Source organism: Simochromis diagramma, unplaced genomic scaffold (assembly GCF_900408965.1).
Source record: "Simochromis diagramma unplaced genomic scaffold, fSimDia1.1 OVJJ01000517.1, whole genome shotgun sequence".
NCBI classification, from domain to species: Eukaryota; Metazoa; Chordata; class Actinopteri; order Cichliformes; family Cichlidae; genus Simochromis; species Simochromis diagramma.
This window is the reverse complement of record NW_024387173.1, coordinates 30,519-49,467: the sequence shown is the minus strand read 5'-3', so window position 1 is coordinate 49,467 and position 18,949 is coordinate 30,519. Positions and strand designations below refer to the sequence as shown.

Sequence of the window (18,949 nt, the reverse complement as noted above, 5' to 3'; positions counted from 1 at the left end):
TCAATTGGAGAAAAAGAGTCTAAATGAATATCAATGGTACTGAAAGTAGCTTTTTATATTTTTATTAGTGTGTCCCACAAACAACAAATATTGTCAAAAAAAGTAAGAAATCTTTGGGGGTGCTTTGGTCTACATCACCCCATTTGATTGGGGGTGATGTAGATTCATAATATTATCTACAGCCAGGGCTAAAATCGCCCCTGGCTGTAGATAATATTACATCTGTGGGATGATTATTGGTAATTTCTTCTCTAATGATTAAAATTTTATTTGTGAAGAAGTTCATGAAGTCATTACTAGTTAACGTTAAAGGGATGGTTGGCTCAACAGAGCTCTGACTGTTTGTCAGCCTGGCTACAGAGCTGAAGAGAAACCTGGGGTTGTTCTTATTTTCTTCAATCAGTGATGAATAGTAAGATGTTCTGGCTTTGCGGAGGGCTTTCTTATAAAGCAGCAAACTATTTCTCCAGGCTAAATGATGATCCTCTAAATTTGTGACACGCCATTTCCTCTCCAGCTTACGAGTCATCTGCTCGTATCTGCTCATAGGCGGCTTACGAGCAGATAACTCGTAGGCAGTTATCTGCCTAAAGCAGATAACTATAATTCTCCGTGGTTTGAGAATTATACCACAGAGTCAGGTACTTCTGATTTGAGGCCTTAGTTTTCACAGGAGCTACAGTATCCAGAGTCATACGTAGTGAGGAGGTAAAATTATAATAATCGACTTCTGTTGGAGTAGCGTTCAGATAGCTGCTCTGCTCTATGTTGGTACAGGGCATTGAAGATGATAACAGTGGGTGGATTATATTCTTAAACTTAGTTACAGCGCTTTCAGAAAGACATCTACTGTGATAAAGTGATAAAGGGTTTTCAGGAAACACTGTTAAATGTTCAGTTTCTATGCCATATGTTAAAACAAGATCTAGAGTGTGATTAAAGTGGTGGGTGCGTTCTTTTACATTTTGAGAGAAGCCAATTGAGTCTAATAACAGATTAAATGCCATGTTGAGGCTGTCATTTTTAGCATCTACATGGATGTTAAAATCATCCACAATAATTATTTTATCTGAGCTTCATTTAAACTAACATAATCATCCTGCTGCAACCAGTTTTCTGTAAGGCAGAGTAAATCGATTTGTTGATCAATTATTAAGTCATGTACTAACAGAGACTTGGAGGAGAGAGACCTAATATTTAATAATCCACATTTCACTGTTTTACTCTTTGGTTCGGATGTGGATACTGTATTGTTCTTTCTTTGTGATTTTTTTTTATGTTTAAGTTGTTTATTGCTGGTTTTTAGTTTGTTTTTTGTCTGTTTGGGAGCTGACACAGTCTCTATGGAGATGGGGTTTGGGGGGGTAACCTGTACGAAATATTATCTAACAAGAGTCTTAACTCTAATTAACCTGTGAAGTAAAACAAATTTCTTAGAATTCACCTCATCCCATATCTTGTGTTTTAAAATTTCTGAATACATATTTTAATTTAACAAACTTTCGCTAAGCCTACCTGGGGTTGAAAGTCCCGATAAATGCATGGCGTTTCAGCGGGTACACCGGCTTCCGCGAGTGTTTCGCTTTACACTACATTCAGTCATCCACACATTCACACACTGGTGATGGCAGCTACATTGTAGCCACAGCTGCCCTGGGGCACACTGACAGAGGCGAGGCTGCCGGACACTGGCGCCATCGGCCCCTCTGACCACCACCAGTAGGCAACAGGTGAAGTGTCTTGCCCAAGGACACAACAACCGAGACTGTCAAACCTGGGGCTCGAACTGGCAACCTTCCGATTACAAGACGAACTGCAAACTCTTGAGCCACGATCACCCACGATAATCTCCCAAATTTAGGACTACAAGTTAAAAAAGAACTAGCAGAAATAAAATGCACTTCAGCTAAATACTTTTACAATTTATTTTTTATAGCCACAGGTTGCCGACCCCTGCCCTAAGCCATTAGATGATGCATTTGCTGACACCTTGCATTCACAGCTTGGGTCATACATGGCTAACACTGGTGATGTCACCTTGTGTTCCAGGTCAAGAAACACTCAGCAGTTTCTCTTAAATAGCAAGTCTATGTTAGTTTGTCTCTCTTAGTCAGCTGTGGGAAAAAAATTTCCAAGCTGGTTAATCATTCCCAAAAAGCTTCATAACCCACGCTCTGTGGTTCCTTCATCTGCCATGGTTCTGGGTCAGTTTGACCCAGCATTTTAAGTTCTTATGTTTTGGTTTATTTTTTGAATTATCATTTGGTTCTCTGGTGCTTTGTTTATTATTATTATTATTAGAGTTCCATGTTTCTGTTTATTTGTGTTTAAGGATTTATTGTCTCATGTATTGTTTGAGTTACATGTGTTATATTCTGTCTGCCTCTCAGTCTGCATCTTTGTTTCTTGTTTCCTGTTTTACTTTGAAGGTTCATGTTCATGTCTGATGTCTGTGTTTCTAGCTTTGCTCCCCTTGTGTCGTTAGGTCTCGTTCCTCTCAGCTGTGTTCCCCTTCTGTGTCTCATTCCCTCATTATCCATCTGCGTATTTAAGCCTTGTGTTTCACTGTGTTAGTTGCTGGTTTGTCTGTGTGTCAACCCCTGTATTTCTGCCGTGTGCGTCTCCATGTTCCAAGGTTTTCACGTCTCAGGTTTTCAAGTTTCTCATTGCAGGTTTTTGTTCTTTTCATTGTTATTTTATAGCTGTTCCCAGTTTAGGTTTTCTTTAGCATACCTCCCTGCATGCTCTGCTTTGGTTTTGATTTTGCCTTTCATTGTTAATAAATTTTCTCACTACGCTATTGTCCGTGCTTGCGTATGGGGTCCAAATCCTCCTCCTCCCGACGATCTGCCACGCAGATCGTGACAGTATCTCCTGCACTGCCTGGGTTTTGCTTGCCAGCGCAAGCAAAACCCAGCGCAAGCAACAGATAGCGCTGGCCAACAGAACATGACCTAAAAATGTCATCTGCTGTTTTGCGATGTCACACTTGTCAGTGTTCAAGGTGATGCCAGCTTTTTAGATCCTGCCTAGCACAGAGTCATGCTCGTCTTGTGTTCTGCCAGCACATCGTCCATGTGGCAAACCTCACCTTCCTTGCCATCTGTGACCATCGTGTTCTGGAAATGTTATGGTGCTGAAGCAATCACAAAGTGCAGTGTCTTTAAGTAGTAATACCCAACTGGCTTGATGAAAGTGGTATATTTGACTGAATCTTCCATCAGAGGTATTTGCCAAAACCCCATGTTAGCAACCAGCTTGCTGAACATGCTGGCTTCAGCCAATCTGCCAAAAATGTCATTCACCGATAGCAGTATGTACTTCTCTCAACACACAGACTCATTTAGGTGTGTAAGGTCAACACATGCGCACGGCTCCTGTCTTCTTTGGTACCACCACCATGCCTGAGCACCAATCAGTTGGCTCTGCAGCCGGGTCACAAGCTCCATCTTGCTAATGGCAGGTTTTCCCAGTAATGCTTTGCATCCTCCGTTATTTCTTTTTCTTCCTTTCTCAGTGCAAGCTCGCTAACACCAATGACCAAAAATCTCCTCCCCGGTCCCAGCAGAGCCTTGGTTGTTTTGTAGAGAGACTGGTAGCGGTTCATTAAACACTTTAAGGGGTAGGACTGTAACATCAGCACCAGTGTCACTTTTAAATGACAACTTTTTGTTATTTATGCTTGTCCACCATCCATCACACATAACACTGCCTAGGAACAAGGCATGTTTTTCATCTTCGACCTCATGCACGGTTTTGCGTGTAATGTCCTTTTTTCCCACATGCTTGGCATTTTACTTCATTTGCTGGACAATCTTGCTATGAACAGGATGAAGTGCCACTACATTTATGGCACTTTACACTTTCTCGCTGTCTTTCTGGAACCCACGTTTAAGCTTGACAACCACCAGTCTGTAGATTTTTTTTATAGTAGCAGACTTACATCCAGAGCTGGACTGGGACAAAAAATCGGACCTGCCAACCAGATATTATAGGAAAATCCATAAAGCCTTTGAATGAAAACAAAAGCTGTTGTGACACTGATGTACACTGTCTTGTTGGTATATATGTATGATTTCTGTCATGGTTCTGGGTCAACTGACCTAGCGTTTACTATTATGATCTTATGTTCTAGTTTTTTGTGTTTGTGTATTTGGGTTTAGACTTTTTAGTTCATAGCGTTTTGGTTCTGTGCTCCCTGTTTAGTGTCTGCCCATGTGTTCCCTGTGTTCTTTATCTGTACCGTGTCTCTGAGTCCAGTCTGTGTATTTCCTGTTTTACTTTGAAGGTCCATGTCTGCTGTCAGAGTGTTCAGTTTTGCACCCTCCCTATTTCAACGTGTTAATTCGGTTCAGCCGTGTCTCCCTCCTGTGTGTATTTATAGTGTGTGTTCTCTTGTGCGTGTTACTGGTCCGTCTGTGTTTTCTCAGTACAGTTCTGCCTTCTTGTCATGTCACTTCAGCTTTCCATTCCCTCGTGTTTCTGGCTTGTAGATTAGCTCTTAGTTTTTTCCAGTTTGGGTTTGCTTAGTTCTGTTCGTGCCATCACTGCCTTTTGTTTGTTGTCACAGCAGTGTCCGTATCTTGGGTCCTTTTTAAAATTCCACACGGCTTGCCCCATAAACCATGACAATTGCTATACATGTTACATCAGATGACCACTTTGGTTGCAAGATTCAGATGATTATTTATTAAAAGATAGAGAATTAAAATGACAATAAGAAAGAAAAGTATTTCTTTGTGCCCCTCTTTCCCTGGTAATGTGTCTGCAACCACAGTTGCAGACACATGATTTGGGCCACCAAAGGGTCATCATTCATTAATAAATGAATGAATGAATGAAATTCTTTGCGGTATGTGGGCCATGTGTAAGTTGTGTGCAGCCACGGGCCAGTTGCAAGCACACTGCTGGCCCTGTGCTGGCCCCGAACAGTTTCAACTCTGGACCCAGATGTCAGCCTAATGTCTACCTTAATCAAGCCATGTAATAACAACATGTGCATAATAGTGCAAAAGTAAAATGACAAAACTCTGATCAGACAGTGAATGGACTGACTCTTATACAGCACTTTTCTATTCTCCCAGATTGCTCAACATGCCACATTTACCCAATCACACACTTTCTCTAAACTGTGCGCTTCCTAACTACATTCATACTTGACACTAACCTTCCGATCAGTGGGTGACCTGCTCTACCTCCTGAGCTACAGCCATGCACTGGCAAAGATGAGCAAACCGTCACTAGGTTTTGGCTAAAGTGTACACTCACAAACCTGTCAAACCTGCATTTGTAATGTTGGCTACCATAGCAGTATAGTATTGCAACATGGCATTTGGGTCTTCTAACTAAAATAGGAAAATAGGAACATAAATATTGCCATCATTGCCGGACCTGGCCCACATCTGGTTGACATACACCCTGCCATGACACCGGTCAGTCAGAAATGCCAGCTTGATACCAGATCCGGGCCAGACCTGCTTGCGATGTGGGAAGGACATCTCCTGGTTTCATCTTCATGTTTCCCTCTCACCAGATATCCAAACCGATATCATGACCAGCAGCTTTTACGGCTGTGGCTCCAGCAAATATCAGCTGATACCTGAAAGTAATATTAAATAAATTCTAAAAACAGCTTATCAAGCTTAACCGTACTGCTGTTGTTTAGCATGACATCCACAGGTTTCCTCTTTCTGTCACAAAGTGGGCGATAAACAAACAAGAGAGACGGAACTTGCAACAGAAAAGCCAATCAGCTGATCATTGATCAGTTTCATGATTGAAGTAGCAACAGGAGAGGGAGAGAATGACAGAAGAAGAGGCAGCTGTGCAGCATAAAGACAGAATAACTCCAGCTTTGTGTCTTATTTTCATTCTAACTGAAGAACGGAACAAATCACGTTCTTTTTAACCTCAATATGGATACCGCAAAACCATTTTCTTCTGTTTGTCCATGATAAGATTGGTTTCAGAGCCGCTGCCCAAGCAAACGGGAGGGTGTGTCCGACGTCCTCGGCTGTAAATGGTCCAGCCGAGGGTCAATCATGACACATTGGCCAATCCACCACCTTTTATTGTTTATACCATTACAAAAAATAAAAAAAAACAACAAAAAAGCTCATGAGAACAAAAAAATATCATCGGCCCACCAGGCGAATGCCCGATATGCCTGATGGCCAGTCCAGCTGTGCTTATGTTTGACTTTATGTTGATATGTTGATAGACTTCTGCAGGGTCAAATCTGAGTCAAGCTGCATGCATTCTGACAGCCGTTTGTCCGTGAGACCTACAACAAGCCTGTCGCGTATCAGCTCATCATGTAGCACTCCATAGTTGCAGTGTTGTGCTTGTGCGTAGAGCGCAGTCACAAAAAAAGCATCCCCTTTCTGATTATCTCCCTGTCTGCGCATGTTGAATTTAAGCACGCTGAAAACAGCCTCGAATCCATCATGTACCCCCGATATGTTGTCCTCTGCTTAGCAGTTAACTTAGTCAGTGAAGAAATAAATCAAAATGTTGACTTGGTTCTCTTCCGAACTCACATTCAAATTACTTGCAAGAGAAAATCTTTTGAACCTTGGTATCCATTTGGACTACTCTTGCGGCTTTGAAAAGTCAGAGGACTCCAGTTGCTGGATGCTGAACGTCGTGCTCGGCCCCGCCGACACCACCAGTCTCGCCCCCTAGCTGCCATCCTAACTAATTACACTGATTGGTTCCGTTAACATCCATCCATCCATTCGCTTCCGCTTATGCTTTTCAGGATTTCGGGGGGCACTGGAGCCTATCCTAGCTGTCATAGGGCGAGAGGCGGGGTACATCCTGGACAGGTCGCCAGTCTGTCGCAGGGCTAACACACAGGGACAGACAACCATTCGCGCTCACATTCACTTCCACATTCACACCGGTTCCGTTAACATCCTGCTGTGGAATGCAATTACACCGCAGATGTAACCCAACTCTGACCATGAAACCACAGCCACTGTGCACCAGTCACACACTGTTCTTTACTTTAAATCCACCACATTATAGCAAATTAACCTGTTTGAATCGGTGTGCAACTTTGCCAAAACAATGTCGGACTCTGTAGTTTTCTCTGGTCCCCTCCCCAATCAGACCAGGAGTGACATGTTTAGCCGCATGTTCTCCTTAAATTGCTGGCTGTCTGAGTGGTGTCCCAGAAACGATGTGGGCTTCATAGATAATTGGCAAACCTTCTGGAGGAAACCTGGTCTTGTTAGGAGAGACGGCATCCATCCCACTTTGGATGGAGCAGCTCTCATTTCTAGAAATATGGACCCCAAAATATGACTATCCAGAGTTGGGACCAGGAAGCAGAGTTGCAGTCTTACACGCCTCTCTGCAGCTTCTCTCCTCCTGCTACCTCCCCAAAAACCCATCTCCACAGAGACTGTGTCAGCTCCCAAACAGACAAAAAACAAACTAAAAACCAGCAACAAACAACTTAACCATAAACAATTACAAAGAAAGAACAATACAGTATCCACATCTGAACCAAAGAGTAAAACAGTGAAATGTGGATTATTAAATATTAGGTCTCTCTCCTCCAAGTCTCTGTTAGTACATGACTTAATAATTGATCAACAAATTGATTTACTCTGCCTTACAGAAACCTGGTTGCAGCAGGATGATTATGTTAGTTTAAATGAATCAACACCCCCGAGTCATTCTAACTACCAGAAATCTCGAAGCACAGGCCGAGGGGGCGGTGTGGCAGCAATTTTTCACACCAGCCTATTAATTAATGAAAGACCCAGACAGACTTTTAATTCATTTGAAAGCCTGATGCTTAACATTGTCCACCCCAGCTGTGAAACTCAGAAACCAGTCTTACTTGTTATCATCTATCGTCCACCTGGGCCTTACACAGAGTTTCTGTCTGATTTCTCAGACTTTTTATCTAATTTAGTGCTCAGCTCAGATAAAATAATTATTGTGGGTGATTTTAACATCCATGTAGATGCTAAAAATGACAGCCTCAACATGGCATTTAATCTGTTATTAGACTCAATTGGTTTCTCTCAAAATGTAAAAGAACCCACCCACCACTTTAATCACACTCTAGATCTTGTTTTAACATATGGCATAGAAACTGAACATTTAACAGTGTTTCCTGAAAACCCTCTCCTGTCTGATCATTTCCTGATAACATTTACATTTACAATAATTGATTATACAGCGGTGGAGAGTAGACTTTATCACAGTAGACGTCTTTCTGAAAGCGCTGTAACTAAGTTTAAGAATATAATCCACCCACTGTTATCATCTCCAATTCCCTGTACCAACATAGAGCAGAGCAGCTATCTGAACGCTACCCCAACAGAGGTCGATTATCTTGTCAATAATTTCACCTCCTCACTACGTACGACTCTGGATACTGTAGCTCCTGTGAAAACTAAGGTCTCTAATCAGAAGTACCTGACTCCGTGGTATAATTCTCAAACACGTACCCTAAAGCAGTTGACTCGTAATCTGGAGAGGAAATGGCGTGTCACAAATTTAGAGGATCATCATTTAGCCTGGAGAAATAGTTTGCTGGTTTATAAGAAAGCCCTCCGCAAAGCCAGAACATCTTACTATTCATCACTGATTGAAGACAATAAGAACAACCCCAGGTTTCTCTTCAGCACTGTAGCCAGGCTGACAAAAAGTCAGAGCTCTGTTGAGCCAACAATCCCTTTAACGTTAACTAGTAATGACTTCATGAACTTCTTCACAAATAAAATTTTTATCATTAGAGAAAAAATTACAAGTAATCATCCCACAGATGTAATATTATCTACAGCTACTCTTAGTACCATTGATGTTAAGTTAGACTCTTTTTCTCTAATTGATCTTTCTGAGTTAACTTCAATAATTACTTCCTCCAAACCATCAACGTGTCTTTTAGACCCCATTCCTACAAAACTGCTCAAAGAAGTCCTGCCATTAATTAATTCTTCGATCTTAAATATGATCAACCTATCTCTAATGATCGGTTATGTACCACAGGCCTTCAAGCTGGCTGTAGTTAAACCTTTACTCAAAAAGCCATCTCTAGACCCAGCAGTCTTAGCTAATTATAGGCCAATCTCCAACCTTCCTTTCATATCAAAAATCCTTGAAAGAGTAGTTGTCAAACAGCTAACAGATCATCTGCAGAGGAATGGTTTATTTGAAGAGTTTCAGTCAGGTTTTCAGAGCTCATCACAGCTTTAGTGAAGGTTACAAATGATCTTCTTATGGCCTCTGACAGTGGACTCATCTCTGTGCTTGTCCTGCTAGACCTTAGTGCAGCATTCGATACTGTCGACCATAATATCCTATTAGAGCGATTAGAACATGCTGTATGTATTACAGATACTGCACTGCAGTGGTTTGTATCATATCTATCTAATAGACTCCAGTTTGTGCATGTAAATGGAGAGTCCTCTTCACACACTGAGGTTAATTATGGAGTTCCACAGGGTTCAGTGCTAGGACCAATTCTGTTTACATTATACATGCTTCCCTTAGGCAGCATCATTAGAAGACATAGCATACATTTTCACTGCTATGCAGATGACACCCAGCTCTATCTGTCCATGAAGCCAGATAACACACACCAATTAGTTAAACTGCAGGAATGTCTTAAAGACATAAAGACCTGGATGGCCGCTAACTTTCTGCTTCTTAATTCAGATCAAACTGAGGTTATTGTACTCGGCCCTGAAAAGCTTAGAAATATGGTATCTAACCAGATTCTTACTCTGGATGGCATTACCTTGGCCTCCAGTAACGCTGTGAGGAACCTTGGAGTCATTTTTGACCAGGACATGTCCTTCAATGCACATATTAAACAAATATGTAAGACTGCGTTCTTCCATTTGCGCAACATCTCTAAAATTAGAAATATCCTGTCTCAGAATGACGCTGAAAAACTAGTTCATGCATTTATTACTTCCAGGCTGGACGACTGTAATTCATTATTATCAGGATGTCCAAAAAACTCACTGAAAAGCCTTCAGCTAATCCAAAATGCTGCAGCAAGAGTCCTGACAGGGACTAGAAAGAGACAGCATATTTCTCCTGTTTTGGCTTCCCTTCATTGGCTTCCTGTTAAGTCCAGAATTGAATTCAAAATCCTGCTCCTCACATACAAGGTCTTAAATAATCAGGCCCCATCTTATCTTAATGACCTTGTAGTACCATATCACCCTACTAGAGCACTTCGCTCTCGCTCTGCAGGCCTACTTGTTGTTCCTAGAGTATTTAAAAGTAGAATGGAAGGGAGAGCCTTCAGTTTTCAGGCCCCTCTTCTGTGGAACCAGCTTCCAGTTTGGATTCAGGAGACAGACACTATCTCTACTTTTAAGATTAGGCTTAAAACTTTCCTTTTTGCTAAAGCATATAGTTAGGGCTGGACCAGGTGACCCTGAATCCTCCCTTAGTTATGCTGCAATAGACGTAGGCTGCCGGGGGATTCCCATGATGCATTGAGTTTTTCCTTTCCAGTCACCTTTCTCACTCACTATGTATTAACAGACCTCTCTGCATTGAATCATATCTGTTATTAACCTCTGTCTCTCTTCCACAGCATGTCTTTATCCTGTCTTCCTTCTCTCACCCCAACCGGTCGCAACAGATGGCCGCCCCTCCCTGAGCCTGGTTCTGCCGGAGGTTTCTTCCTGTTAAAAGGGAGTTTTTCCTTCCCACTGTTGCCAAAGTGCTTGCTCATAGGGGGTCATATGATTGTTGGGTTTTTCTCTGTATCTATGAAGCGCCTTGAGGCGACTTATGTTGTGATTTGGCGCTATATAAATAAAATTGAATTGAATTGAATTGAATTATCCTGCAAAACACAATTTCATATGTACTGGCTCAATGTCCGTTTTAAAAACATGAGGACTTACATGTAAGCTTTACATTTCCAGTTTATCAAATCCCACTGAGACCTTCAAATCTAACCTCTGTTCGTCTTGTCCAATCTTTCTTATCTTTCTCCAACTCTGGGTGAGATTTATTTCTCTACCTGTGAAATAAAGTAGCTGGACCTTTAGCTAGCAACACACTGTGAGACAAACTGCTCACAAACAGTTTGGTCGTGTCCAAATTCATGGGCTGCACCCTCCTGAGGCCGCATTTGTAGACCGATTACGTCACAGCGACGCGCCGAAGGCTGTCCAAATTCGTAGACTCCTCCGAATGTAGCCGACAAATGCGTCCTCCTTTTCCCCGCATTTGAAGGATGGGTCGGATGTGTCCTTCGTGGCCTACCATATCCCAGAATTCATAGCGCGGCCCAGCCAAACTCCAGTTTCCAACAATGGCGGCCGCTACTAAGTTTTAAAATTACTCATACTAATCTTTCTGAGTCACAAAATAAACTTTTAACATATTTTCAGGCGAGAAAGTAGTTGTGTAAACATCAAATATCTGCTCGGTTTATCAAGATATCGCATATTTGCAAAAGTGCTTCGACGTTTTCGGAGGCGTCTGCTACCCACCAGCTCGATAGCTAGCCGGGAGCTCGAGGGTTACTGATGCGGCCGAGAACGGCACAACTCCCGGCACATCATTTTCAGATCACCGCGGACTTTCGCTGGTTTCGGGTTAAACGTAATATATAAGTCACTTAGACAACCTAAAAATGCTATTGTTGGGCTTTTTTCAGTGTTTTGTTTGTTCGTGAGTAAATCGGTTTGGCTGAGATTAAAGTTATTAGATTAGATTAGATAAAATAAAACTTTATTAATCCCCCGGGTGGGTTCTTCCTTGGTTTTTACACAGCTGACTAAACGTCAAACAGAAAACTGATTAAACAGAAGTATGAGACAGTCGAGAATTTACGCCAGTGTCCCATTATATTTTAGATAGCAAGGAGCAGACGGCTGAGTTTATTAAACTCCACCGAGACAGCGGTGACACTAATCAGAAGGCTAGACCGTCCAATTACACGGCCGTTTACTTCCGGCCTACCCGACCTTCTGAGGACCCGGCCCACGTAGACCGCGAAGGCCGGGTCCTCAGGAGGATGCAGCCCATGAATTTGGACACAACCTTTGTGTGTTTGCTGATGTTTGTTGAGCTGATAAAAATGTTGCATTTGAAATGACCTGACACTTAAAAAGTCACTCCCCTCATTTTCATTCCTCTTCAGTAGGGCTAGCTAGATACTGCAACTGCAACTTACAGACACCTACAGTCGTTTCAGTGTTGTGCAAAAAAACATAAAAGAATAAACATAAAATAAACCACTGTCCCACTTTTAACCCATAAACTTTGGCCAATGCCATCTCTCTTTCTCTCTCTTTCTCTCTCTTTACCTCTCTTGCCATCCCTGGTGATTAATAAATGAACAGGACTGCCTTTCAAGTGTTACTGTCTAGGTTTAAATTGGTGTCATGAAGGCTAGCGGTAACAAACAATAACTCCCCCCAAATGCATTAAACCACAGATAAAGAGCAAGTTTAAAAAATGTAAGGAGTAGAAAGTACAGATATTTGTTTAAAAATGTAGGGAGTAAAAGTAAAAAGTAGTCAGAAAAAAAAAGTACTTAAGTACAGATACCTGAAAATTGTACTTAAGTACAGTAACAAAGTATGTGTACTTTGTTACTTCCCACCTATAGTGTTATTATACTGTCTACGCTTGGAAAGAGCCAAAGTTGTATTAGCAGTTTCTGTCCCAGATACCATCTTGCTCTCATCTTTTCTAAACTGGATTTTATTGCCAGCAGACATGGTATTGATTCATGTAGAGCTTGAGAAGGGAAAGTGGAGGTGATAGTGGGTTGCAAAGTGGCTTGCAGTGAGAATGTCACTAAAGAGAATTACCGGTTGGATATGTAAACTGGCATCAGTTGAGCCATGGGGTGATATGGATTGTTATTGGGATTAGCTGAGGACATCGGTGTAGCTTGACTTTGTGATCTATTAAAACTCACACTATTCTTTTTTTTCTTTTCTTTTTTTTTGTTAGTGAGTCTCCCAAAACCCAGCATCTCTGTAAATGAAGGTCAGGTTAGCTGGGGTCAGAATATCAGCATCACTTGTTCCGTCTCATCTGAGTTCTTAGATGGAACTTTCACCCTCAAGAAAACCTCAAGTAATTTCAGTCAGACTGAAACAGGATCCAGATCTGCTACCTTCAATATCCACAGAGTGGACTTCAGTGATGATGGACTGTACCAGTGTCAGTATGAGAAACGCATTTCAAGTAACACATTCAGCTCCCCCCTCAGTGACTCTGTCAGAATCTCTGTTACTGGTAAGAAGAAATACACTTTCCTGAACACCGTGTTTCATTTGTTTTCTATAAGTAGGGTGATCAGTGAGCTACAACAAATGTATTATTGTGCTGGTGTTGTGTGTCTCTTTTCAGTAATCTTTCCAAAACCCAATATCTCCATCAGTCCTGCTGGTGAGGTGACCTGGGGTCAGAACATTGGAATCTCTTGTTCAATCTCAACTCAAACTTTAGGTGGAACATTCATTCTGATGAAAACATCAGATTCATTCAACAGGACCCAAAACTCAAACACAAACTCTGCTACCTTTGATATTCCTGAAGTAGACTTTGATGATGAGGGATTGTACCAGTGTCAGTATCAGGAAAGCGGCCCAAGTCATGAATTTTACTCCCCAACAAGTGACTTGTTTAGGCTCTCTGTTACAGGTAAGAAAACAAATACAAGTATGATCATAAATAATCAATAGCAATGCTTATAAGAGGATACTGCAGTAGTTCTTTCTTGTATTTAGAACAGCAGCTCTTTTTTCATAAAATTTCTGGATGGCTGACAAAATGCTCTCAAAGCCCACAGTACTCAGGACGAAACACAGACTACTGGAAACAAACAATTACACACTGTGGAGCATTTAGCAGCTAAAGAGCTAAATGTTAAGTTGAGGCCTAAAAGAGTGAATGCTGGACTTCCGTCCTTAATCCCAATGTCACTTTCACACAGTGAGACTGCAGCGGCCCAGCATCTCCTTGACGTCTCCGAATGCAGGACTTGTCTGGGGTCCTGAAGGTGCACAGATCACCAGGGGTTACAGCTTTGTCCTCACCTGTTCCATTAACTCCACATTTTCCAGTGGCCATTTTATTCTCAGCTTCTCTGGCTCCAACCTCACAGAGTCAGCAGTCAACAACTCAGCCTCATTTAGTTTCCCTGTAGCTGAGTATGAACATCAGGGCAACTACAGCTGTGTGTACGAGGTCACAGTGTCCACACGGACATTCAGATCTGCTGTAATTGCACCAATTAGTGTCATCATTAAGTACAGTAAGTACAGCATTTACACATACATAAATTACACAGTTTATGCTTTTTATTTTTTAATTACAAACAAATAATAAGAAATGTCACTGTGACAAATCTTCTGTGCACACTGTGTATCTGTATTTCTCAGGCTTCTCTGTTCATTCTGTTAATTTCTGAATGTTTACATTTAAAACCAGAAAGAGACGAAGCAGATGTAAAGGAGGAGACTGTTCCAGTATAGAAACAAACGTGAATAGAAACAGAAAGATATGAGTCTGAAGTTTCCAAAAAAACCAAAAACAAATGCAGTAATCAGTCTTTTCAGAGTAATCCTGTGCTAGGGTGTACTTCATAGCAAAAATACACTGGAATAGGATAAAATGATAAGAATAAGATACTATACATAATAGAATAGAATCAAATAAAATACTGTATACAATAGAATAAAAATAGAATAAACTTTCTTAACCATCTTTCCTGTTTTAGCTTTCTCTCAGTCTGGACATTATACTGTCTGTCATCAGCAGAATTCTCAGTAATCACTAGTGAACCACAGTAAAGTTTTGAGACAGTCTGTTAAGACTGTTTAAACTTGTAAATAACTGCTTACATTAAATTGATGAAAATGATTTTAAGTTTTTTACTGGTTTCATCTAATTTAATTAATTTAGCCTTTCTTTCTTTTGGTGCTGGGGACGCTGTCATATTTTTACAACTACTTTTAGTAAGTAAGTAGGCTTTTAAGTTGAGCGTGTAGTGTTCCTTCAGTTTGTCAGATCCTCGCCTTGTTTGTCACTTCTCGTTTGAAAAGTTCCCCAAGATGGGGAAGTTTGATTAAGATGGCAAAAACACTGAGCTCAAGGCTTCACCACAGGACTTCACTAACCACTGTGTGGTGTCACATTGGTTATGTCCAACATTTAGATAAGGTCAGGATGAGAACTGTTGACTGTGTATCTGTTCCTGCTGAGCACAGTGTTCTGTAGCCAAACTCTTGAAACTAGACTGGTGTGAATGACATACGATGTGGGTGAAAACTACATGCTCTCGACTGAAACATAAATGAGAAGTAGTTTTTATGGATAAACTGATCAAATTTTCTCTTCCTAGTGTCTTTGATGATGCTGGTGTCCTCGGTATCTGTTGGAGTCCTGCTGCTGCTCCTGCTGCTGCCATTAGTGATGTGGCTGCTGTGCAGAAGATCACGAGCAACCAAGCAGCCTGAAATCCTCGTCCAAAGTCAAAGTGTGTGCTCACCAGGACACACAATTATAAATAATTATTCATCACATTGTTTACATGTTCATACATATTACAAATTTGCATTGTTTTCCCTTACTTGTGTTTCAGTGTCTGTCAGAGTCAGGAATAATTATATCAATGCAGATGAAGAGGATGATGAGGAGGACTATGTGAATGTTGATGCAGTGGAAACTAATGAAAAAATCAAAGAAGTTGCAGTACTGGATGAAGAAGCGAGTGATGATTATGATGACCCAGTGAGTGATGAAGATCATGATTATGAGGAAGTGAGCCCAAATGACAATTACAACAAGCCCAAAGAGGCCTGTGTGAGCGTAGACGGTCACAGGGAAGATGAAGGGGAAACTAGTGATGAAGAAGACAACTATGAGAACATATCCTCACCATCATTAGGTGTGGATAATGGTAAAGAAGAGGAAACTAGTGATGAAGAAGACAACTATGAGAACATATCCTCACCATCATTAGGTGTGGATAATGGTAAGGAAGAGGAAACTAGTGATGAAGAGAACGACTATGAGAATGTATCCTCACCATCAACAGTTCATTATCATTTATAATGACCTGAACTTCATAAACATCCGAAATACGACCACATAAAAAATGTTCATAAGGCTACGTCCACACGTACGTGGGTATTTTTGAAAACGCAGATTTTTCTATGCGTTTGCACCTTTCGTCCACACGTAAACGCCGTTTTCGGTCACTGAAAACTGAGATTTTTAAAAACTCCTGCCAGGGTGGATATTTTCAAAAACTCGGTTTTTGCTATTACGTGTGGACGAGGTAAACAGAGAAAACGCAGCGTCAAAGGTGTGCGCCTTTTTTGACGTCACACTGTGCGCCACGTTATTGTTTCAGTGAAATGAATTTCTACAATGGCGGATTTAGACAAAATGTTACTGTTAATTTTACTCTCTGCAGTGTTTAAATGCTTACATATACACACACAGTTACTGTCCCTCCACACATACGACTCAGTTCTGCTTCTATGCGCCATCTTTGTTTACTCTTTCCCGCCCAGGCTTATTGACTTCTGATTGGCCAACATTTCTACACAGATAGGAATATAGCGCCACCTGCTACACTGGCATGTTAATAGAAGCGTTTCACTTCGTTTTTGGCTTTATGTGTGGACGGGATTTTTTTTATAAACGAAAACAGAAACAAAAATACCCGTGTACGTGTGGACGTAGCCTAAGTGTTGACAATAAATGATGGCAAGATTGGTCAGCTTGAGATTTCACAGTAAGCTGCAGTAACACCAGAGGAATATATTTTATTTCAAGCCAACATGAAAATAATCACAGGAACGTTTTTAAACATTCATTATTAACCTATTACATTTATATACATATTTACCACTGAATAATTGCTCGATGATGTCTTTTTCCATAACTTCTCTTTTGGGTTTAGTGTTCTATGAGTCATTGAGTCGGGAACCATTTAGAGCAGAGACAGGCAGAGTTTAAAGAAGCAGAAAGACTTGTATGTTTATTTTTGCTGCAAGAGAATGATCAATAAAGTTCTGCTCAGCACCTGAATTGAATAATGCAAGAGTGTGTTTACTGTAATCTTTGCGGGTACCAAGAGTCTGGGCGTCATGGTGAGTGCTTGGAAGGATTCAAAATGTGGACTAAGGAATTACCAGCATTTATTTACAGTCCCGGCAATTCACACAGGGAAGTAACGAATTTGCAAACTATATCTCAAGAACAGCAGGTTATCCAGAAGGCCACTCATCCATGCCACAGGGATGGCCAGAGACAAATCCACCAAACTGACCCCAAAATACTCACAGTCCAAACACTCACTCAGCCCTCACACTCGATTCCTGTACAAACAGGAACAGAAGGTAAGTGGCAGCTTCAAGGCAAACAAAGAAGACAAACGATTAAATGTGGCAGAAACCAAACTTCACTAACTGTTTAGTTAGCAGTCCGGCGTTGAATGACAGTCCTCCTCCAGCTTAAAGGAACCGGATGATGAGGCAAGTACCCAAGTCAACCCAAGTGCAGTCAGCCAGATGCTGGAGGAAGACACTGCAAAACAAAGTGTGGTTAGAGACAAAGAGAGAGAGAGAAGCGGGCAAGGCAGGAAACTGGAGGACCATGATACTGGGTAGGAATGAAATATCAGATTTTGCCAAGCAGCATCCCGACATCAGTGTGAGGCCTGTCTTAGAATTATCACTGTACTTTTTATATCCCTTTTATTTATTAAACTTACACCTGATTATATTCTGATCAATAATAAGTAATTAAGCATCCTTAACTATCAGCAAAATCACATGTAAATCATGATTCTGTGTTCAACAAATACACCATAAATAACACCATTTCATTCAGAGTTATGCATAATGATAGGCTGGTGACATATTTATTATCTTTCACATTCCTGCAGCCACACACACACTAATCTGCCAAGGTCAAAACTTGATTATGTCTGTGCACACAGAATCTGGACATTGAAACCATTTTCACTACTGAAACTGTAAATGTGCAAAACTTTGGGAATAAAAGAGAAAATAAAGACTTAAAGAGACTTACAGCTTTTATTGTCATTGTGCGGTTTCTTGCACAGCGAAATTGGGTAGATGGGTAGTTCCAGTGAGACCAAAATATTGCACATACCAAAGATATTACACATGGGCCAAAAATATTGCACAGAACATGGGAAGACTGAGATATTGCACATGGGATGGCAGCAACATAGTTGATTAGAAGCGTCAGAGTGGATGTGTTGGAGAAGTCTGTTCACACTCTTAGTTTGCATTAAGAGTTCTGTCAGCCCACGGGAAGAAGCTGTTCTTTAGTTTAGTAATCTCAACTTTTTTCCAGAGGGCAGGATGTTGAAGAGGTGGTGGTTAGGGTGGAGGTGGTCCTTTATAATTACCCTGGCTCTGGAGAGACATCTCGAGCTGGCAATGGAGTCCAGGGGGGGACAGTGGACAGCCGATCACCTTCTCTGCAGTTTTGATGACCCTCTGTAGTCTCCTCTTGTCAGCTGTCGTGCAACCAGCGTACCACACAGATAGTGGCTCGGTAGAAGGACACTAGTAGGTCAGTCTGCAGCCTGTTCTATCTCCAAACCCTCAGGAAATGGAGGCGCTGCTGGGCTTTCTTCACTAGGGCTGATGTGTTTGTGGACCAAGATTGGTCCTCAGATATGTGGGTGCTGAGGAACTTAAAGGAGGCCACCCTCTCCTCAAATATGCTGCATTGCAAAAAAAATGTGGGAAACTCTTCATTTCACACAAATTTTCTGCCAGGAATCATGACCTTGCAAGACCATCCAAGGTAACTGTGTACTACAGGGATGCATTTGGCTCAACTCCTGTATATCTAACAGTGACATGGTTCGTAATTAAAAAAAAACAAAAGAAAGCAGAGACATATATACTCCATATACAATGCCATGTAAGTGCAGCCTAGGACCATT

General features: G+C 41.3%; 1 protein-coding gene across 1 annotated transcript in view; it reads left to right on the top strand.

Annotated features, from left to right (window-relative positions):
* The window catches only part of LOC120744707 (deleted in malignant brain tumors 1 protein), a 41,714-nt gene extending 25,340 nt beyond the window's left edge, over positions 1 to 16,374 (top strand). Inside the window, exons 8-12 of the mRNA XM_040049239.1 lie at positions 12,958 to 13,245; positions 13,360 to 13,653; positions 13,946 to 14,266; positions 15,356 to 15,490; positions 15,596 to 16,374. Of these exons, the coding sequence (XP_039905173.1) occupies positions 12,958 to 13,245; positions 13,360 to 13,653; positions 13,946 to 14,266; positions 15,356 to 15,490; positions 15,596 to 16,068 (1,511 nt within the window). The 3' untranslated portion in view covers positions 16,069 to 16,374. The remainder of the gene's footprint in view (positions 1 to 12,957; positions 13,246 to 13,359; positions 13,654 to 13,945; positions 14,267 to 15,355; positions 15,491 to 15,595) is intronic.
* The last annotated feature ends 2,575 nt before the right edge of the window (positions 16,375 to 18,949 follow it).